The 23,609-nt window shown below is 39.6% G+C and overlaps 1 protein-coding gene across 1 annotated transcript; it reads right to left on the bottom strand.

The window, feature by feature from the left end:
- Window positions 1-140: 140 nt before the first annotated feature.
- On the bottom strand, window positions 141-23,513 carry AMD1 (adenosylmethionine decarboxylase 1). Its single transcript, XM_059083636.2, has 9 exons — window positions 23,056-23,513; window positions 7,470-7,556; window positions 6,353-6,479; window positions 4,484-4,586; window positions 3,456-3,498; window positions 3,212-3,356; window positions 3,007-3,099; window positions 2,771-2,926; window positions 141-2,354 (listed from the first exon to the last, which is right to left on the bottom strand). Exons 1-9 carry the CDS (start codon window positions 23,163-23,165, stop codon window positions 2,214-2,216), a joined length of 1,005 nt encoding a protein of 334 aa, XP_058939619.1. The 5' UTR covers window positions 23,166-23,513; the 3' UTR covers window positions 141-2,213.
- Window positions 23,514-23,609: the final 96 nt, after the last annotated feature.

Below are 23,609 nucleotides of genomic sequence, written 5' to 3'. Positions count from 1 at the left end.
GACAACTCCCATAAATCTTAAAAAATGATCATTAAATATTGATTTACTCTAATTATAAAAACTTTAGATGTCTAGTATTTGGTCAGGTATACTATTTAAAACAATACATCAACAGAAAACTTTCTGAATGTCACTAGACAATGAATTAAGCAAACCTTTATTGAAGCTTAAATTGTGGTACAGAAATACATTTCAACTGATTTAAGTCCAACACCATGAAGAGAGAAATTATGGCACCAAAATTTTCCCTCCTCTATCACACACACTAGGATTAATTTAGATTACTATTCAATCTATAGTTTTTATTTTTCTAGGCTTTGTTCCATACAAATTTGTGCAGTTTCTCAACATTAAATAGAAATCTTAAATCTATTGGGCTGGGGTGGGGGCAGGCGATCAGACCTCAAGCCAATAAATGTTCATCAAATCTACTGGGACACTGTTCAAGAACAAAATCCACTTTGAGCATTGGTCCTCATAATAGCACCAAAACATTAGGTACTGTGCACTAATTACAGAATCGGACTGATCCATTGATTGAAACTTCTTCAATGAAGCTCTGAGTCAACAACATGTTTAAAAGTCAAGTGTTCCAACCACTTGATTTCAAACCAAGTAGAATTTATGTTTAGAAACACTAAAAAAAAGTGTTTCATTTATAAATACGGAAGGAACAAAAACATCACTGCATCAATCCAGAAAGAATCAAAAATTGTTTGAGGACAAGAAGAAATACAAAATTGAGTCAACTTTGCTCTTTTCTCAGCTGCTTAAATAAATGTCTGTATTAGCAAATACAGCTAAAAGATGCCAACTCTTTTAAGCCTGTATTTCTAGTCATTTCCCATTGACCATTTTGGAATTTTGCATGTCATGTTTTATGGATAGCACTCTGCTTCACTGTGTAGTATGTCTGAATAACCTGAACAGTTCTCATTCATCACTTGATGTTACTCCATGGTGAAAGAGATACCAGTAAGAGGAACCGTCAGAACACTATCACATGTATCACAAAGTCACAGAACTTTTTAAGTCACAAAGATGGCAAAGACATCGATTCTGCTTTGAACGAAAGTTTATGGCATATCATTAATAGAAATTAGTGGAAATGGCTATGAAAGTAAAAGTTGAGGTGAATCATCTGAGCTGACTTGACTTGTTGAATCCAACACAACCTTTATCTTAAATCTCCATGCTAACAAATTTAGTGATAATTTTTTTATACTACTACTTATCAAGTTAACAAAGACATGGTACCCATGAGAAGCTAATCTCATTTAATGGGGGGCACAGAATTGCATACAGTTTCCATACAGTTCTGCTAATATTCCCTAGTATCAATCTACACCTTCTTTGCTAATCAACACCAGCTTATTCCAAAAGAGCTCATGGTAACGAAAAATGCCAAACTCCCTTGACCTTAAAAGAAAATTAAGCCCAGGGTCCACCCCGCCCCCCGTACCCCCTCTGGGGTATAAGGTTAGTGTAAACCCACAGTGTAACAGTGTATTGCTTTATGGAGGGGGTGTGGTTGGGAGGGCGACACCATGGTGAGGAATGAATCAATTAAAGTCACACGAGTATAGGAAGCAGTGAGATAGTAATACACAAAATGGATAACTGCAGTCATTTTCGTAGAGGACTCGACTTGTGGAAGAAGAACTTTGATTGGTGCTGCAAAAACATCTGTATGAAGTAGAAATTGGTTTCAATAACATTAGTAGAGAATATGTTCTAGAAAGTGGAGGTAACTGGATGCAAAATCCTGGTAGCAATTTAATAGAACAGTCCCAGTCCCAGATGGATGGCTAGGCTGAGGCCAACACCTAATGAGGACGAAAGCCTTGTCTGTGGGGAATTTTGGATGATACCTGGAGAAATATTACACTGTGCATAAACCAAATTGAGTTGTTTTCACAAGTGTTGTAAAGTTTCATATAGTAAAAGGTTTTTTCTACATGCACTTCAATTTCACAGCAAGAGTGGCATAGGATACCTAAACACAGAAGAGAGCATTCATGCAAGATATCTAACTCCTTGATATAATAATGCATACAATTCAAAATGATTACACTATCATTACATCTAGGGCTTTCTGCAACTACAAGGTGGTGGTTATGGAAAGCATGGCCCTTGGTATCAATATCTAAAAAGCAGCCACCACCTTCTTCTATGTGTGTTCTCTTTTTGCGTTTTTTCTTCATTTTTCTTAATCAACTCTGCTGTTGTTGCTGCTTCTTAGCAAAACTGGTAAAAACAAAATTGTAATCATTGAACATAGCGCTCTGGCAATCAAGACGTTTAAAACCTTCAATCTTCTGGGGCGAAGAAAGCACTGTGCGACATTTAGAACTCTGGGGAAAAAAATTAAATTAACCATGAGTGCTTCCAATCTGCAAAAGTATTTTCAAACAAAGCAGTCATGCAATAAATATTTAAGACTACTATTTTAGTTAAACTGTGGTACTGAAATATTTTAGCTGACTTCTTAGGGGCGGGATGAAGTGGGACACCTTATGTCCCCCGGCACCCCCGGCCAAGGTCTATCAACAGGGAAAATAGGACAAGAGGAGCCCATGAACTGTGTTAGATATAAAAACAAGGACCAACAGAAGTCTAATGAAACACATAAAGCTTCTCATCTACCAAACACCTCAATTAGTAATACCTCTGAATATCTGATTATGTGCCGTCTCAGAATACATTTTATGACATGCCTCACTATCTTTATTTTCTGTAAGATTCTATTGTCGATAATAAAATACATTACCTGATTTACAAACAGGGTGGTCACAAATTTTCCTGGCTTGAAGACTTCCACAACTTTCCTGATCAGGTCATCATAGGAGGTCTGACTTAAGTTTGTTTCAAAGCTAACATAAGAAAATTCTGGTTCTGGAGTGATGTGAATAGTCCAATAAGTTCCCTTCGAGAAATAGTTTTGTGTTAATAATGGAAAGGGCACACTTAAATATTTCAATTATTAAGCAAGATATTCTTACTTACATCCGATTTCATTCCATTCATTGAATACCCACAAGGATTGAACAGTGTGGCATCAATGACAGAACCTGGTATCAGGTCACGAATTCCACTCTCCTGGAAAAAAGCCCAAAGACTGAATTAAAAACAAATCTGAAAAATAAATGGAGAATGAGTTAAAATATTTAGTCACCAAGCAGAATACAGAATTATTATTGAAAATGCTTACACGAGTGACATCCTTTGCAGTAACACCATCTTTCATGTAGAACTGGTCCATAACTGCTGGGTCAAGCTCACTCATCAGAATTTCCAGGGTTTGATCTGGCTGATTGATTACCCGACTCTCTGGGAAATCCAAAGTATACAAGTACCTATATAAAAGTACAAAATAGTTTCTAAAAATGACAACTGGAAGTTTAAAGTAAATCTTATGTAGAACAAAAACTTCCATCAAACTGGGTCCAACATACCAACAATCAGAATTCATGCGTCCCATACAATATGCTGCTCCATCTGTTGAAGGAGGAGAACGTAAAATAAATTTAACAGATCCATTCGATAGCAAGTAGGCAGGATCCCCCTCACCTTTTAAGAAAAAACTTTACTGGCTGTCATTTAGAGATGCACTTCAGCTAGTGAGTCAGTCTAAATGGTTCTAAGAAAACTATGGTTTACTCTCCCCTAAAATTCCATTAGGAAATGTAATTTGGTCACCCATTTATCTACTCTCTCAAGTAAAAACAAGTTATTTTTATTAATGCGTCCTCCTGTCCATAGTGTTTCAAAGCCTCATTAAACACAGTAAATTTGAACTAAATTATACTCAGCACTCTTATTTATGTAACTAGTACAATTTCATATTAGTAGATAAGAACAGAGAGAAATCTGATTTTTAAAAAAGTCATCCCTGTGAACAACTTTGTGCCATGTTACTAAAATCATCCAGGTTTTCAGCCTCCTTTAGGATATTAGGGTGTTAGATAAGATAAACTTTATTTCCCTGTCCTTGAAGCTCAGAAAGGAAGGTCTAGAAATAAAAGCTTAGCAAATGGATGGAAAAAATCTTGCCAATTTAGTTGAAGTGACACTATGCTCTCACTAAGTTGACCATTTTTAAGCTAGGTCAATTCCTATATTGAATGCTCGACAGTTTCTTAACATGGACCAGTGCCTTAGCATGGGTTTATGAGGTGACTGGGCATTTTTCTGGATGAAGGGATTACAGCCTTCATAACCACTAAGTTAAGATATAAATGAGAGCAACTGGCTAGATGAAGACGAGCTCTCCCTCTGCCAGGTGATCAATCCCTTGATTTTTCCCCCATCATTTCAACAACACTTATACAACATACTCCAAAAATTATAATCAGCTACATTGATATATTTATCTTAACTATATAATGTGCTGCATTTGATACATAGGTGTGTACACACATATATTTGAGAGAATATATCTTCTAACTTTAAGAAAGCAGGATTCAATTCTATTTAAACTTACTTGGGAAAATTGCATTAAGAAACTCTATTTCTTCCTGGAAATTCCGGTGTGGGTACCCTTGGTGAGAAGGCTTCATGAAATTCTTACGAGAATAAAAGAAGCTCTATAAAAGACAGACAGATAACTTCATACACTGAAATCTATCACCTTTCCTAAACCAATCAACTATTTTCTACATATACATATCAAAATCAAAACTATCGCCACAAATATTTTCCCCAATGACACCTAACATAGTGTTTTTCCTTTAATATGCTTCATAGATGTGTAGTACTTTGCTGGCCGACAAACAAAAGCAAAGGCCACTGTGTCAAAGAGCAAGGTTTCAGACCAATACCCATGGGTTAGTGTTATACAGAGAAAGTTTGTTTTTCAGCTGTGTATAGTCTTAATAGAACATTAACCATGTAGATTGTGTCACTGAATTTCTAGAAACTAAAAAATGCCCAACTACTAATGATGGGTCATAACTGTAGAGACAAGGTACAGTATTTATTTCTAGAGCAGAAGTTTCTTTTTCTTTCTTTGTTTTTTTCTGCGCCATATTACGTGGCATGTGGGATCTTAGTTCCCTGACCAGGGAATTGAACCTGGAACCTTGGCAGTGTGAGCACGGAGTCCTAACCACTTGATGGCCAGGGAATTCCCTAGAGCAGTTTTCTTTCTTTCTTTTTTTAAAAAAAATTAATTTATTTTGTTTTATTTAGTTTTTTGGTTGTGTTGGGTCTTCGTTGCTGTGCCTGGGCTTTCTCCAGTTGCAGCAAGTGGGGGCTACTCTTCATTGCGGTGCGTGGGCTTCTCATTGCGGTGGCTTTTCTTATTGCGGAGCACAGGCTCTAGGCATTCGGGCTTCAGTAGTTGCAGCACGTGGGCTCACTAGTTGTAGCTCACGGGTTCTAGAGTGCAGGCCCAGTAGTTGTGGCGCACGGGCTTAGTTGCTCCATGGCATGTGGGATCCTCCTGGACCAGGGCTTGAACCTGTGTCCCCTGCATTGGCAGGTGGATTCTTAACCACTGTGCCACCAGGGAGTCCCTAATCTGAGCTTTATAACAGGCATGTAAGCAAAAATTTTGTGGCAGAACATGTGTATGTTTAGTTTCAAAAGAGTCAGTGATCCAAAAATTAAGAACATATTGCTAAATTCATATCTTCTTAAAAGGGTCAATAATTAACAAAAACTGTTTTTAGGTCCTAATGACAGCTATCCTTTGCCATAGTTAAGTAAATTATTAAAACTCAACATGTGCTTATCAGAACAATTATACCCTAATTTTTTTTTTTTTTTTTTTTTTTGCGGTATGCGGGCCTCTCACTGTTGTGGCCTCTCCCGTTGCAGAGCACAGGCTCCGGACGCGCAGGCTCAGCGGCCATGGCTCACGGGCCCAGCCGCTCCACGGCATGTGGGATCTTCCCAGACCAGGGCACGAACCCACATCACCTGCATCGGCAGGCGGACTCTCAACCACTGCGCCACCAGGGAAGCCCCTAAGTATAAATTCTGATAGCATTCAAGAATTAACTGACTATTGCTCTTTAACATAATCAGTTCTTTATTATGAAGACTGGATGATTTTTCTTGCTTTTCTTTTTCTTAGTTGCTCTACCATTCATAGTAACAATATTAAGGAATTAACTACTGAAAGTGTCTGGTTTTCTTTTCTCCCATTTGAGTTTTATCCCAACTCATTCTCTGGTTCCTCCATATTTTTTGCTATTAATGAGCAACAGGCACTCTTTCTCCCCATGTTGTGAACGTCCTTACCCATTAAAACTGAACAAGTATACAAATTTATTTACCAAGCACATCACCGAACCCTAACGTTTATGCCCCACCCCCCAAAAAGGATAAACGTTTTTTGATTACTTACTTGAATTGAGTCAAACCCACTGTAATCCCTAGCAAGTTTCAACAGGGGAACCAGTGCTTTCAGCAAGAGGGTGGTACCACATGTCTTCAAAATGAAACGTCTCTTGGAGACAAACATGCTACTCTCACTGCAGTTTAAAAAAAGTCACAATATTATAACAATGTTTAGGTACTACTGAGATGCTTAATCTATTATTGCACTGTCATTTACAATGTAAATTTTGGGCTAATAATTTTAAATGTTAAGATCTCAAGGAGGCAAATAATGTACTGTAGTATTCTTCCTCTATTATATAAAGATCAGTGTAAGGTTCTAGGACCCCACAGAAACAGAGCTTAAATTAGGTATAAAGCATATTAGCTCATTACACAAACTCTCTTTCAGTAGTCAACTTTCCTCCTCACCTAACCTAACCTAACCTAGGACACTAAATTCATACTTTACACCTCATCTTGAACTGCCCACTCTCGTGTATTTCTGTAACCATCTCATTACTTTTCATTAGATAATAAGCTCTATGAGGAAAGGAATGTTTGTTTTACTCACCATTATATCTCTAGGGCCTGGCACATAATAATCATTTGATAAACATCTGTATATGCCAAGCACCAGCTTCAGAAAAAGCAGGAACCATGTTCAATACAATAGCCCCAAGGCCCATTATAATATTATTATAAGAATTCAATATAGTATCTTTGTACCTATAAAAAGGTTGCATGGCTTTCTTCTCTTACATACAGCAATCCTATTTGTATGATGAAGCTAATTTTCACTTTGTCTGAAGTTCTAAGAGAGAGGCATATACTAAAAAGGAAGACCTGTATCAGGGACTGTGGGCAAAGGAACAGTGCCATTCTACCCTCCCCTCCTTCACAGACATTTCCTGCTAACCTCAAGGAGGTAGTAAAGATGGCAACCATCTTGAAGAGCAATTAGGTAAGACTTCAAAAACCTATGCCTAGGGACATCGGAAGTAAACATTTTATTTTATATCATATTTTTAAAATTAAGATGAAAACAATTATAGAACTAAGATCCAGAAAAATGATTTGCTATTCCATGTAAAGTATGATTCAGAATGAAATTGGTTAGCCACCGCTTGTTTTACAGGACTTACCTGAGTACATAAGCTTCCTGCTTGTCAGTTTTTGTCACACTTATGATTGAACATTGCACATCCTTCAAAAGTATGTCCCACTCGGATCTATTATTTAACCAAAAAGAGGATGATTAATTTGTAACAGTACTCTCATAAAAATTACAAAGGTCTCAAAGGTTTCTGATGATTTAATATCACATTTTATATTTGTTGTCACATTCTTGTTCCAGCTTCTCTTATGAATACCAACATTTACTTCTGTTTCAAAATAATCTATATTGACATACCCACCAAATAAGATGGATACATTTTGCTATAGTATGTGAAAAACAAAAAAGAAAACCAAAACCCAGGAAATTATACTACATGTTTGTAATTTATTAAGAAAAACACAAACGGGGGGGGGGGACGACGACACACAAATGGACAAAATAAATAATGTAAATAGGCCATGTACAGAGGAAATACCAAAGGCCAATAAACCAAGGAAAAACATTACCTTTCACTAAGTGATTAAAGAAATACAAGTTAAAATGAGATACCTGCGCCCCCTGCATTGGAAGTGCAGATTCTTAACCACTGGACTGCCAGGGAAGTCCTTCAAATTCTGATTTTTAACCTTACTATATGAATTACAATTTAAAAAGCATCGTTTCCTTCACCAATTAGATTGGCAAAGAGATTTAAAAGTTTGACAGCAAAAGTAAGCTGGTACTCACACAGTTTTGATACTATTTTCTGCTATCAAACTGGCAGCTAATCACAATGCCCAGTGCTGTTTAAAGGTCTAGAAGCACAGTCAAAAAAAAAACCCCAAAAAATGCCTTTGGCTGACAATTCAATAGTACAAGCCTACCCATAAGATCTTGGGAATACTGTTACACTCTATCTAATAAGATGACAAAATGCCCATTTCAACAAAGTTGAAATGCAGTAAGGCAGTAGACAGCAAAAAGGAAGTCATGGGCTAGTCTTAATCTACCTGATTGAGACCTAAGGTAGTACTTCCTCTTTAGTGTGCCCACTATAAACAGAAAGTTATCATAAAATATTCCCACAGGACAGCTTAAAATGACCAGATTAAAGGCTAGAAATATGTTTTAAGCCTCTTAACATTTGGCAACTCATTCTTGTATACACAAGAAAATGGCATATTAAAGTTTTCCTTTCCAATTAAGACCTTGTGAGAGAAATCCTCAACAGCACAGCCAGCACAGAAATAGGTATGCTTATTTTTTGGTATTAAAGGCAAACATAATACCAATCAATTCTGCTAGAATTTTGTGCCTGTTTCATCATTTTTCTAAAAGAAAATATTATTGGCCCAATGGGCTATTGGATGACCAGTCACAAGGCAGTAGTAATTCCTCCCACTGATAGTTTAAATTGAACATTACTCAGACCCATCTGAAAACTTAAATGATTAGCCTTGCTAATGATTAGTTGTAAAGCCTATTTGCCCATAACTTTATCAAGCAACTTTTTTTTTTTTACATAGCAACTTTTAAAAAGAGCTAACAATTACTCTTTTTAAAAGGTGCTAATGATTGTTTATATAAAGAAGAAAATACATATTAGACTTGGCCATGTTTTTGCAGTTTGTTTCAAATTTTAAAAATGGTTCAATTTGTTGTTTAGGGAAGGAAAAACAGTTGCAAATAAGACCCAGTTCTGAGTTAACACAAATTTATAGATTGTCTTAGGTACTGAAGTGTAGTAGCTTTCAGTTTCATATTTCTAAGATTCAAAGGTCACTAAATGTGCAAACAACATTCTAGAACCCACAGTATTTCAATTCCACAAAGAATATGCCTTCATGCAAAAAGGAATAACCAGAACTAAAGGAAAACATGAGGCTCTTATTGAAGCTATTGCTTTTCTGCTTTGTGACATTTCTTACAATTACCCCTGGGGGCTTGGTTTAATAAAACCTACCTCACATGACTAAGAAGAATAAATTACAGAATGCATACAAAATTTACGTACTAGATAATAAGAATTCAAATACTGAATATGAAGGTAAATAATAAAAATACCCACTATAAACATTAGAAGCATTAAGTAAAATTCTGGAGCACAGGGGTCTCTTTAGAGATCTAATGCAGATCTTCCAATAATGCTACTGGCTAATGTCATTACCTACTGACCTCCCACTAGAATTAAGCACTCCTGCAAATATTCTCTCCTATCCACGGGACATAACATAAATAGTGAATAGAACTGAGAAGGGGTGATTAAAGTTAACTACCCTCCCCCAGTTTTATTCAGATATAGTTGACATACAGCACTGTGTACGTTTCAGGTGCCCATCATCATAGTGATTTCACTTATTATACTGCAAAATGACTACTGCAATGTTAGCTTTCATCACCTCACATACATAACAAATTTTTAAAAAGGCATTAAAAGAAAAAATTTTTTTTCGGTGTGATGAGAACTCAGGGTTTATTCTCTTAACATTTTCTTCACATATCATACAGCAGTGTTAACTATAGGATGTTAAGACTTTGAAACGTGTTCTGTGGCTGAGCTACATATAGTATAACAAAAACTTTTCCTCTCTTGTATAGCTTTTTTTCCTGGACTTAGAAGCTGTCTTGCTTTTTCATTTGCTTCTGTTTTCTACACGCTTATCCAAATATATCCTCAGATGTTCCCGCAAATGTCTCCTCTTTCAACGTTTCTTTTAAGTGGTTCTTGGCCAAGAATAGGGTGCTAAGCCTTAGCTAGTCAGAAGTTCTATGCTTGTTTAGCGGACCTCTCTCTATCTAGGCTGTTTCACTGGGGAACTCCGTGTTTTTTTGTTGTTGTTCTTTCCTGGGTAGGTCAGATTACCCAAATATTCGGCTCTCTTGCCTGGAGCATATTAAGATTTCTGATAGGTAAAAGAGCTGATAAAGGGCTAGGGATCTCACACTCAGTATAAACTTTTTATTCTGTTTTCAGTGTAGTGACTCTACCCCTCAACTGTACCTGCTTCCCTTACTTCAGAAAGATCCTGTTTTACTCCCTCCTAAGAGTAAACTATTATCTAGTCTTCAGATCTCCTGGGATCCCCCCTTCTCATCTGACACATTATATGATAAAGACACAATGAGGGACTTCTCTGGTGGCACAGTGGTTAAGAATCTGCCTGCCAACGCAGGGGACAAGGGTTTGAGCCCTGGTTCGGGAAGATGCCACATGCCGCAGAGCAACTAAGCCTGTGCGCCACAACTACTGAAGCCCTCGTGCCTAGAGCCTGTGCTCTGCAACAAGAGAAGCCACCGCAATGAGAAGCCCACGCACTGCAATGAAGAGTAGCCCCGAGACTCATTGCAATTAGAGCAAGCCCGCGGGCAGCAAAAAAGACCCAACGCAGACACACACACACACACACACACAAACACACACACAAGACACAATGAGAAGAATAATTAAAGCAAATAAAGTGTACATTGACAGATATATATATATATATATAAAACTAATTCACCCAAATCAAGCCACCTGAGAGTTAACAAGAACCTTATAATTATGCTGAGACAACAGGTGCAAACTTTGACTGTTCTGGATACTGCTGAATGGATTTCACTCTACCTAGAACCTCTGTCCCCACCTCCCTTCTTCCAGTTCAAGCCACCCCACTACCCCCACCAGATCAAATCTGCCATTAAAATGTTTTACAACTCGGAAGGCTTACCTAAGTGCTTTAGTTGTGTGGCTATTTTGGTATTCATGTTAATCCCACCAGAATCATTCTGCATAGTTAGGGATTGAATGTTTTACTGTTTCCATCCTCAGTGCCTAGCCCAGTTCACAGCAGGCCCTAAAATATTTGTTGCATCTGGCAATAATTTTGATTAGATCTTATAAACTTGCTAAAAAATCAAAGAGCCTTAAATTTAAAAAATCTAAACTGCTACATGATCCCATTCAGTTTTTTAAATTTGTCACCATAATAATTCAGGTATTTAGAGGGTGAGTTCTTAAAAAGAAAAAAATAAAAGATTCATTTAACAGAATTATTCTGTTAATGAGCTACAGATATATATTCCACTTGAAATGCTATCTTAACCTGCATAAATGAAGCTTAGTCATTTCACTGTCCAATATCTTAGCTGTTACAGAACCCATTCATTATAAATGAACCTAGACATGGACTATTTTCTCAATTATTTTTTCTGCATCACACTCCTGTTTCTGTGAATCTGACATAAAATGTTAAAATTTTTGGTTTGTCCCACCAGGATCTGTTCATTTTCAGTCTCAATCTTTTCTCTGTTGTTCACACTGAGCAATTCCTACTGATCTGTTTTCAAGTTCACTCACTCTTCTGTCATCTCCATTCTACTAAATAAAGCCCATTCAGTAAACTTTTTATCCCAGTAGTTATTTTTTAGTTCCATCTTTTATTTCTCTACTAAGTGTTCTCCTTACTTCTTATAGAATGGTTATGATAGATGCTTTTAAATTTTGATCTACATCACCTAGAGGCTGCAGTCTATTGATTGTCTTCCTTTGAAAGAATTTCCTGGTCATTTATTTGTATGTTGAGGAATTTATGATCGCATCCTGGACATCACATTATATGATTTTACATCTCCTTTAAATCCTATGGGGCATGCTGATTTTAAAGAACTGTGTTAGGGGACTTCCCTGGTGGCGCAGTGGTTAAGAATCTGCCTGCCAGTGCAGGGGACATGGGTTTGATCCCTGGTCTGGGAAGATCCCCCATGCCATGGAGCAACTAAGCCCGTGAACCACAACTACTGAGTCTGCACTCTAGAGCCCCGCGAACCACAACCACTGAAGCCCATGCGCCTAGAGTCCGTGCTCTGCAACAAGAGAAGCCACCAATGAGAAGCCCGTGCACCACAACGAGGACCCAACGCAGCCACACACACACAAAAAAAGTGCCAGCAGACAGTTGAAATGGTTAAGTTCAGTGTTGTTCTTATCCAACTTCTATAGGTTATGTTACGATTTCAGAGTTATGAAACCCATTGATTGCTATGGAATTCTGAGCTGTCCTGCATATGTGCCACCCAGTGGCCAATCTATCAGTTTTCAAAGCCTTTGATACACTGTTTAGGGTCAGATCCACACATGAGCAGCTAAGGAGTGTTCATATAAATCATTAAGGGATCACATTCTTCACCTCTTTCTCTCCATAATCTCCACAGCTACTGGCTCAAGGCGGGCTGGGGGGGCTGGGGTGGTAGTGAAGACGGCCTGCTTTTTGGTCCTCTGGCTAGAAAGCCAAGGCTTTAGTCTCCCCACTCTGCAGCAGTCTGCTACAGGACTGCCTGAGCTGTGGCACGAAAGAACAAAAAAAGCAAAGCAATACGAAAATAAAAAAGGGATTTTCCCCACTCTGTCTAACCCAAAGGGGCCTCCCTTCCCTTCCTTCTTTGCATTCCAGAAAAAGACCTCTCTCAGAGCTCAGTTTGTGTGCAGTTCCAGGTTTCTGGCAGCTTTTGAGACCACCCCAGGAGATACCATAGAAAAAAAGAAACAAACTCACGGCTATTTCAGTGATATTTTGAGTCTTGGCTTCCTTCTCCAATTCACCTAACATTTACTTTTCAGAGTTCTCAGCTGCTCCATGCATTCTGTCCAGGATTTTTAGTTGCATTTAGTGAGAATAGAGTATGCTTATTCCATCTTGATGGAACAAGAATGCTCTTGCACTCATTCATCACTGTTAATAAATTCTACAACCAAACTCTTCCTCACCTAATAGAAACCTTCAAGTAGGATTTTTCAAAGTCACAGTACGAAAGGAATTGCTTTAAAACATCCTAAGCCAAACAGTTGAACAGTCTACCAACCAAGTGATTATAAAAACACAATCTGGGCTTCCCTGGTGGTGCAGTGGTTGAGAGTCCGCCTGCCGATGCAGGGGGCGCGGGTTCGTGCCCTGGTCCGTGAGGATCCCGCGTGCCACAGAGCGGCTGGGCCCGTGGGCCATGGCTGCTGAGCCTGCGCTTCTGGAGCCTGTGCTCCGCAACGGGAGAGGCCCGCGTACCGCAAAAAAACAAAAAACAAAACACCACAATCTTAGGAGAACTGTTGGCTCAAAAAAATAATAAATCAAAGGGCAGGAAAGATGCAACAAAAATACAGCTGAGAATTTGAGCAAATTATTAATATCACATTTCTGAGGGGAAAATAAGCCTCCTTTTGTAAATAAAGCTTTTTTTGGATCCTAGCCACACCCAGATCATGATAAATATCCCAAATAGTATGCTCTTTACAAATGACAGTACATGGATTCAATGATCTTAGTCACTATGCCAGAAAAGTAAAACATTAATGGCATGCCATATTTTACACTGTAAGCTTTCTTAAAGAGTCTGTGGTCTAATAAAAATAGAACAAACTGGGGTGTTAACACGGGAAAATAGGCAATTAAAATGACAAGAGACTTCTATGTCATCTGATTCAATAACGCTTGTAATGGCTGAGTACATTTTTTTTTGGCCACACCACACAGCCTGTGGGATCTTAGTTCCCCGACCAGGGATTGAACTGGGCAACCGCAGTGAAAGCGTCTGGTCCCAACCACTGGACTGCTAGGGAATTCTCCTGGCTACACTCTTTAATGTAAAAATTTAAGAAGTAAACACCTCAGGTCAAACGACCATTAACAAAAGTGCAAGACTAATTGGGAAAAGAGTCTCTTGAGCAAATGGTGTTGAGAAAACTGGATCTGCACACAAAAGAATGAAATTAGATACTTACCTTACACCATATAACTCAAAATGGATTTAAACACCTAAATTAACAAACTTCCCTGGTGGTCCAGTGGCTAAGACTCCTCTCTCCCAATGCAGGGGGGGCCCGGGGGTTCGATCCCAGGTCAGGGAACTAGATCCCACATGCCACAACTAAGAATTCGCATGCTGCTGCAACTAAAGATCCCCCGTGCCGCAACTAAGACCCAGTGCAGCCAAATAAATAAATATATGTTTAAAATGTTAAACACCTAAATTAAGACACAAAACACCTATAAGAAAACATAGGGAAAAACTTTATGACATTGGATTTGGCAAAGCTTTCTTGTATGTTACACAAAAAGCACAGGCAACAAAAGCAAAAATAGCCATATGGAACTACATAAAACTTAACTTTTATGTATCATACGAAAACACTCAATAGAGTGAAAAGGCAGAATTGGAAAAATATTTGCAAATCATACATCTTATGAGATTAATATCCAGAATAAAGAATTCCAACAACAAAAACAAATAACCCAATTTAAAAGTAGGCAAAGACTTAAATAGACAATTCTCCAAAAACAAAGATATACAAATGGCCCACAAGCATGTAAAAAGATGCTCAACACCACTATTCATAAGAGAAACGCCAATCACATTCTTGATACCACCTCACACCCATTAGGATGTCTGCTATTTAAAAGGAAAAATGGGGGCTTCCCTGGTGGCGCAGTGGTTGAGAGTCCGCCTGCCGATGCAGGGGACACGGGTTCGTGCCCCGGTCCGGGAAGATCCCACATGCCGCGGAGTGACTGGGCCCGTGAGCCGTGGCCGCTGAGCCTGCGCGTCTGGAGCCTGTGCTCCGCAACGGGAGAGACCCCCGTACCGCAAAAAATAAATAAATAAATAAAATTTTTTTAAAAAGCAAAAATGAAAAAACAAGTGTTGGCAAGAATGTGGAGAAATTTTAACACTTATGCACTATTGGTGAAAATGTAAAATGGTGCAGCCATTATGGAAAACAGTATGGACATTCCTCAAAATTTTAAAAATAGAATTTACCACATGATCCAGCAATTCTACTTCTGAGTATATATACAAATAAGTATCTGGAAGAGATACTTGCACATCCATATTCACTGTTACAACTGTCAAGAGAAAGAGGCAACCCAAATGTCCATCAAGGGATTAATGGATAAAGACAATGTGGTATAATACATAAAATGGATTATGTGGCCTTAAAGGAAATCCTATCACATGCTTCAACATGGATGAATCTAAGAATTTTATGCTAAGTGAAATATGCCAGTCACAAAAGGATGAATACTGTAGGTTTCCACTTAAATGAGGTAATCAATACATTCATATGAAGTATCTAAAGTAGTCAAAATCATAAAGAAAGGTGATTGCTAAGGGCTGGAGTAAGAGGGAAGGGGAAATTAGTGTTTAATGGGTAGTTTGTTTTGCAGAATGAAAAGTGCTACAGATCTGTTGCACAACAATGTAAACATACTGAATACTGCTTAATTGTACACTTAAAAAAACATTGTTAGACATTTTAAAAAATCAATTAAAAGAAGTAAATGGTGGAGGGAACAGAATGCTGCAAGCAGGTGGAAGAAACCCTTCAGAGCAGAGTTTCACTCTTATCACTTAGATTCTACCCTCAGATACTGTAGGTCAGATACTTTGCAGATGGTGCCTGGAAACCTGCATTTACTTAAAAGGCCTCCATGTGATTAGATTCCTCTAATGGATTTCTTCCTTTAAGCAAAAATCACTGGTTTCAGGACTATCAAGTAATTTACCCAAAAAGCCACCCAACTGAACTATTTGAAGCTTCCCTGAACTGTGACCTTAGCTAACAGCTTGACTTAACTGTTTCAGAGACTCTCCTTATCACATTACATTCAGGCCTCAACACCATACCCAAGGTAGTAGTACTAGTAATAGTAGTCTGAGTCAAACCTATCCTAGAACATGAGATTATCCTTTAGCAACGTCTAGGCTGACCAGAATTTAATTCAGATTATCCAGAGAAATAAGCTTTTATCTTTTGTTCAAAGAAATCAACCCAGAATGCACTGTTAATTATAATCAAAGTACTAAGTTCTCCATCTCAAACTTTACCTAAAAATTAAATGAGTATAATTACTGCTACGTTCATTTGATTATTACTTTCAATGTGTACCTCTCAAAGAAAGGTGGTTTAAAGATAGCAGTTCAAACTTTCTGAAACTGCTGTGGAGTGTAATAAGAAGCTTAATTCAATAAGAAGCTTTTCACTCCAAAACATTTACGCTAAAAGGTTTTTTGGCAATGGGTTGTAAATTCCTTAAATGTAAATTATTGATATTGCAATATGGTGCAGTCATTTAGTCAAGTAAGGCATGAGTTCTGGGAAAGTTAATGCTGAGGTGTAATTTACTATTTTTGCAACTGCCCCCAGTCCCTTACTGAAGATTTTATTTTAGCTTACAAATTTGAGTTAGGAAAGAAAGAATAGCAGAACATGCCACTAGTCCTAAGTGTCTTTTCCAATATTAAAATTATAGATGGTAGTTTTCATCTAACCTTCCCACAATTAGTAACACCTCTAACACCTCTAACCTTCCCACAATTAGTAAAATATTTATTCTCTTCACCTCCATCCACTACAATTTCCCATGTGAACCTACCTCATACTAAGAATATATAGCTCAGGTCTGAGATGAATTCTAAAGCAAAAAGGAAAGCCAATTTTAGAGTCCTGAAAGATCAAACTATCTTTCCTCACCAAAATTTCTTATTTTCTAACATACTTCCTCCCCATAGCTGCCATTTCTTATAAAAAGGCTTTTGTTTGGTCCAGGATTTTAGTCCGGCAATTCTAAGACATTATGGAAACAGACATAAATGGTCTATTTCTATTCAACATCATTTGAAATCTGAAAAATTTAGTAGAGAAAACGGCAGGTTAAACCTAATATACTACTCCCTCTTTTTATATTTCAACTTTAATTACTGTGTGAAATAAGTCAGTTTTAGAACACATCATCTGTTCCTTATTCATTTGGATGTCTGGACTACTGCTTTTCTCCAACATATTGTTAACCAGTATTATTTAACCCAAGCCATACCAGACAAGATTTTTTCTTAAAAAAAAAAAAAAATCTATATAATGTGCCCCTGTTGTCTCCCTTGAGAAATTAGTAAAAAAAAAAAAAAAAAAAAGATTCTCAGTATTATGTCATTTGTTCAGATTACACTGAAGGTAAATGTTACAAGTCTACTAAATGGCCTACAGGAGAGTGGGAAGTGTTTAAGAGAAAGTGGGTTCCAGGGAATTAACTCCCTGGTGGTCCAGTGGTTAGGACTATGCGCTCTCACTGCCAAGGGCATGGGTTCCATCCCTGGTTGGGGAACTAAGATCCCACAAGCCGTGCAGTGCTGCCACCCCACCCCCCCAAAAAGAGAGTGGATTCCAGCTTGACTTGGAGTTAAAGCTTGGAAAGATGGGCCAACTTTGCTTCATGTGCTTTCTATTCCCTCATACCATATTAAAAAATCAATTCCAGATGGACTGCAGATCTAAATATGAAAAGTAAAACAAAGTTTAGAGGGAAAAAATAACATCTTCGTTACCTCAGGATGAGCAAAGATATCTTAAATAGGATACAAAACCACTAACCATTAAAGGTGAAAACACTGATAAATGGGACTACATTAAAATTATGAACTTTTGTTTCTAAAGCTATCATTAATAAAATGAAAGAGGAAACCAGAGGGTATAAAATATTTGTAATACACATACTAGACAGATAATTCATCCATAATATATGAAGAACTCCTGCAAACTGAAAAATCATCCCAAAAGAAAAACAAGCTGACTTGAACATTTCACAAAAGATAACCAAATGGTGAATAAAGATATGAAAGGATGCTCAACTCTATTAGTCTGAAGGGAAATACATAGACCACTATATACCCACAATAATAACTAAAGTTAAAAAGACAAGTGTTGGATGAAGATATGGAGCAACCAGCACCCTTATGCTGACTATATGCACACCCTATGACTTAGCAATTCCATTCCTAGGTATATGTATATTTAACAGGAAAGCATACATATTGCTCACTAAAAGACACTTACACTAGTGTTCATAGCCATATATTTGTATTAGCAAACTGGAAATCACTCAAATACCCGTATTAACAATAGATTTGATAAGCTGTGGCATATGGACACAAAATACAACATTGAGAATGAATTAAAAAACCTCAAACATAATGCTGACCAAAGGAGGCATAATGCATACTAAATGACTCCATGTTATATATAAAATGGGGAAAATAATCTATGGTGTGTTAGAAATCAGGATAGTGGTTCCCTCAGGTGGAGAGGGGAATAGGTTATAATTGGAAGGAGGTACAGGGGGATTTCTGGCTAGTTACATTCCTTAGATTTGAACGCTGGTTACATGAATGTGATCAATTTGTGAAAATCAGAGATGTACTTATGAGTATTTATTTATTTAGGCTGTGCCGGGTCTCAGTTGCGGCACTTGGCATCTTCGTTTCGGCATGCGGGATCTTTTCGCTGCAGCATGAACTCAGTTGCGCTATGAATGCGGGATCTAGTTCCCCAACCAGGGACTGAACTTGGGCCCTCTGCATTGGGAGCATGGACTCTTACCCACTGGACCACCAGAGAAGCCCATGATTCTCTTAACTTTTGTGTTATGCTTCAATAAAAAGCTCAAAAAAACCCAAAATATCTGTATTCAGAAGATACGCTGTTTTACTATTAGTCAGATTTTTCATATCATATTGTTTTATTTTGGCAGATTACCACTTTCTCCAGCTCTGCTGGAATATTTCCTTCAAAATGGCCCTATGGTTTTTTTTTTTCTCTTGGTTCATGTCTGTGGAATAATTTTCATGTCACAAATTCTTCAAACCCCACACTGCTTCCAATTAAGTATTTTTTTGGATCCTTATACCTGATGATAGCAGAATCTTTTCTATAAAACTATTTCAGCAGCTTTTCAAATTCTCTAAATTCATATTCATCGTTGTTACTGTACAAAGAATTTGGGGACAAATAGTACTCCAGATTTCAAATTCATTTGAATCTTTTCATTTACATTAAATCTACAAGATTCTTGACATACACGTATACCTGTGAAACCATCACAAAACACTGACCACATGCATCACCCCTAAAAGGTCCCTCATGCCTCTCCGTAATCCACCCTTCCCCCTTACCTCCATCCTCAGGCAACCACTGACCTGCCTGTCAGATTCTTATGAATTTTCTGGTTTTATAGACATGAAATCTTACAGCATAGTACTTCTTGTGAGGCTTATTATTTTTTCTCCAGCACAATTATTTGTTGCATGTATCAATAACAGTTCATCTCCTTTTTTATTACTGAGTAGTATTCTATCGTATGAATAATCATAATTTGTTTATCTATTTGCTTGTTAATAGAGACCTGTTTCCTGTTTGGGGGCTATTGAAAAATAAAGCTGTCATGAATACATTCATGTAAAAGTCTTTGTATGGACACATCTCCTGTTCACTTGGGCAGATACATGAGTGGACCAGACTGGTTGAATCATATGACAGATGTATTAACTTATTAAGAAACTGCCAAACCATTTTCCAAAGTGGATATTCCATGCCCATCATTCCCATCTGCAGTGCATGAAAATTCTGATTCCTTCACAGCTTGTCAGGGGTCTGATATCAAAATTATACAAACCCCAAAAGGAACTGTGATGTGTATTTCCTTTCTGTTAACTATTAGAATGTATGAAGAAGGTTGGAATTATTTCTTCCTTGAACGTTAGAACACTCCAGTATAACCATCTGGGCCTAGATTTATCTTCATGGGATGATTAATGATTAATTCAATTCATGCAATGGTTATAGGACTATTAAGATTTTCTGTTTCTTCTTGAATCAGTGTGGAAAAGTATTTTTCTAGGAATTTCCCCAAAATATCCTTGTTATCTTTTAATCGATAGTGATGCCCTCTTAGAACATCTTAACCCTTTCCATAACCTTAAGTTTTATGTTTTATAAACAGTGTAGTTGTTAACTTTATTCCAGTCTGTTAGATAATGTATTTTGACTATGACTTTAGTCTATTTGCATTTTGGCAGTATTACTGAGGTTGGAGATGTGAGGTAAGGACAAGGATTTTCTGGCTTCCAAACTTTTATATCATTAAAAAAAGAACAAAGCTACTGAAGACTGATTATTCCGTGGAAGAATTAAGGTTTAACTTCATTAAGCGATCCAAAACTCACCATCTCCTCTACTTGAATAAAAATACATCAACTTGGTAGAGCTCCCTTTAATGTTAAGTACCTGATACACTTTCTCCTCCAGCCTGGTTTGCTTAAAGAAAGGAAAAGAAAAAGATTCTGTCCTTTGGGACAAAGAATCAAATATAAAGATGTTAACACTGATGGTTACTATGTGTCAGTCAATTTTAAAGTACTATATATGTATTAACCCACTTAATCCTCACAATTACCCTATGAGGTAGGTACCATTATTTTCTCCATTTTTGAGACATGGAAATATCAAACAGCTAGCTATTAGATGATATTTGAATTCAAATCTAGACATGCCATAGGTCATGCACGAACCATCTCATTATGCATTACTCTTCTGGATGACTGATAACTCTTCTGTGGTCTATGGGGCCTGCACCCCACCTCCTCGGAGACCAGAAGCCAGTGATTTTCTCTGGCCAGGCCATTGATTTTAGGTGATGTATCAAGCATGTATTGTTTTTCAGGTACTTTTTTTTAAAACCTCCTAATAAATAACCTAACAGTTGATCTCTGCCTGACAGGTCACTCACTGAAAAATGTTCCTCGAAGGTTACCAACGGACATCTCTGTTAAATCCAATAGATGTTTCAACAGCTGAAATGTGCTAAACTCTCACAACAGTGATCTAACAAATTTTAAGTGTCTACAAAACGTATGGCACTAAATCACGAATTCAACAAAACTGAACATCCTGTCCTTGAAGGTATAACTTTTGCCATCATTTTAAGATCCACACTGAAGCAGTAAAACAATTTCAGCTGCGTAAGGTACAAAAGCGGATTTAAAGAAAGCAAGTTTCCCATTTATAAGCCTTTCTCCTCCTTGATTCAGGGAACTCTTAACCAAAAAAGCCCAAGCTTAAATTCTGGCATTTTTGCCCAAGAACTCGGGGAGGAAACACTCCCTTCCCTTTATTAAGAACGTGTGCTTACAAATAAAGCTTCAACCCATTTAAAGAGCCAGAGCAGAAAATTTTGTTATTCATTTTATAAGACTGTTCTTACTCATTAGTTCTTCCTGACAACATTTTCTAGATAATCCCATCACAATCGTTTTACCAAAGGCGTATTACCAACACCAGGGAGCTTTTCCCATCTGTGAAATGGAGGAAATACTAAGCTTCCCCATATTTTGTAAGTAACTCCTTCCTATAAACAAAGTGCTTAGAGTAAAGGACTATATTGAGACATTTTAAGTGTCGCACGAATCTTGAAAAACGAAACCGGTCACACTTTAGCTAACACGATGCTCTTCTACAGGAGATTCCTTCAACATAGACCGCCTTAAAGTCCCGGCAGCACGTGTCCGCCTGGATTCCCTTCTCCAGTTGCTTTTTGTCAGAGAAGGCGGCGAGCGCAGCCAACATTCCTGAAACGCCCATTGGCCCACACCCCAGGGCCAGGCTCCCGGTCGGGCCAACGAGCTCATTGGTCGTCGCCTCTCAATGAAGCGGCCGCGCCGGCTCCGCTGCCGCCGCACGGCCACTCTAGCTGCACTTGTGCGCGGAGGAGCCTAGAAAGCCGAGGGGTGCTTAGCGAGCCCAGCCGGGGGGAGCCGGCCCAGCCACCCCCGGGGTCGCCTGCGCCCTTGTCTGCGATTGGATCAAGGCCACTACAAGACCTCTCCTTTTCTGCGCGATCGCCCAGCTCTCTCGCGTGACTGCCCGGGGTGGGAGGCTGGGGCCCCAGATTCCTTTGCTGGATTAGGCATTAAAGGTATTATGCCCGAGCTCAGACGGGCCTCTAGCCCGTGAATATAGGCAAGCCTCACTCTACCCCGCCGACTCGGTAACAGGTTACACAACCCAACGTCAAGAGAGTCGGGAGCAAGCCTCGGTGGGCTCCCCAGGCCGCCCCGAAAAGGCTTTGGTGCAGAGCACGTTAGGGCGGCGGTGGGGCCCAGCCACTGCGACACAGCTGCTCCCGCCCAATCCCCGCCGCCCGGGCGCCACATGCTGCCAGCGCCGACCGCGGGCGGGAGGCCTGCTCGTCAGCCCCTCGGTCCGGCCCCGGGTGGGCCCCCTCCTCCCGCCGCACGCAGAGATAACGAGTCGGACTCCTGTCCCGCTCCCTCCCTCCTCCATTCCCGAGGCAGACACGCCCGAATTAGCGCCTGACTAAGCCCGCCGAGCCACACCTGCTGGGAGGGAGCCCGCGCGGCCCCCACCCCCGGGCACCTCACCCGGGGCCCCGAACCGCCAACTCCCGCGGAGGGGGAGGTAAGTTGGGAGGCGAGGGCCAATAAACCACCCCGAGCGGCGCCGCCCGCTGCCCCGCACGCCGCGCGGGGGACGTTACCTGAGCACGCGGCGGCGCTGGCCTTCTCCCCTCCCCCCGGGCAGCGCCCGGCCCTGCAACGGTGGCGGGAGAAGCCGGCTAGGGCCGCGCGTGGACCTGGCCGCTCCGGCCAGCGCCGGGGACACCCTCCACGGCCACCCAAACGACCTCCGCCCGCGAACCTGCCCTCACCTGAAGGCTGCGGGAACCCAGCCCCCGCCCCCAGCCTGGGGCTGGTGCCTCCTAGGCGGCGACAGCCCCCAGACCCGACTGTGGGCGAGAGCCCCGAGCACCCACCTTGGGATGGTGCGAAGATCCCCAGATCCTTGGTTTGCGTCGGGTTGCTGCCTGGAGAACCAAACCTCCAGCAGCTTCTCGGTCCCTTCGAAAAAATGTGCAGCTTCCATCACCGTGAGACTAGCGAACAACCAACAACCACAGAAAATCAACTAAATTAAATCTCTTCTCCCGCCGCTGCCGCCGCCGCTGCGGATTGTTCCAGCTGTGTTACTAAAGTTCAGGTTCCTTTTTTGCTATAATTTTATATTAACTTTTTTAAAAAAAGGGTTAATAAAATTTTCCCGGCTTTTCTTTTTTGTGAGCGAAAGTTGAACGTGAGTCTGTTGGAAATAGAGGCAGATACAGCTCAGTCTCTTGTAGTCCGCTGTTTCCCCGTTAGAGAGAGTAGAGCGAGCGCTAGCTAATGTCGCCGGCCATACTGTGGGAGCGAGGCCGCTGCGTGAGCACCGAAATTATATACCCCGTCTACCCGAAAGGCCAGGAAGTGACGCAGCGTCCTACCCCTGCGGCTCATTGCTCCAGCCTCCTGTCAATCACCAACCACCCAGTTG

The sequence above is a fragment of the Kogia breviceps genome, chromosome 13 (assembly GCF_026419965.1).
Source record: "Kogia breviceps isolate mKogBre1 chromosome 13, mKogBre1 haplotype 1, whole genome shotgun sequence".
Classification (NCBI taxonomy): domain Eukaryota; kingdom Metazoa; phylum Chordata; class Mammalia; order Artiodactyla; family Physeteridae; genus Kogia; species Kogia breviceps.
Note: the sequence above shows the minus strand (reverse complement) of the source record. Positions and strands in the feature narration are given on the sequence as shown.

Bases quoted from the DNA above. Each gene is read 5' to 3' on its own strand.
- AMD1 (XM_059083636.2), bottom strand. From the start codon at position 23,165: ATGGAAGCTGCACATTTTTTCGAAGGGACCGAGAAGCTGCTGGAGGTT. The intron at 7,557-23,055 runs GTGGGTGCTCGG...GTTAAATAATAG, and splicing joins GATCTTCGCACCATCCCAAG to ATCCGAGTGGGACATACTTT. The intron at 2,355-2,770 runs GTAATGTATTTT...TTTTTTCCCCAG, and splicing joins CCACCCTGTTTGTAAATCAG to AGTTCTAAATGTCGCACAGT.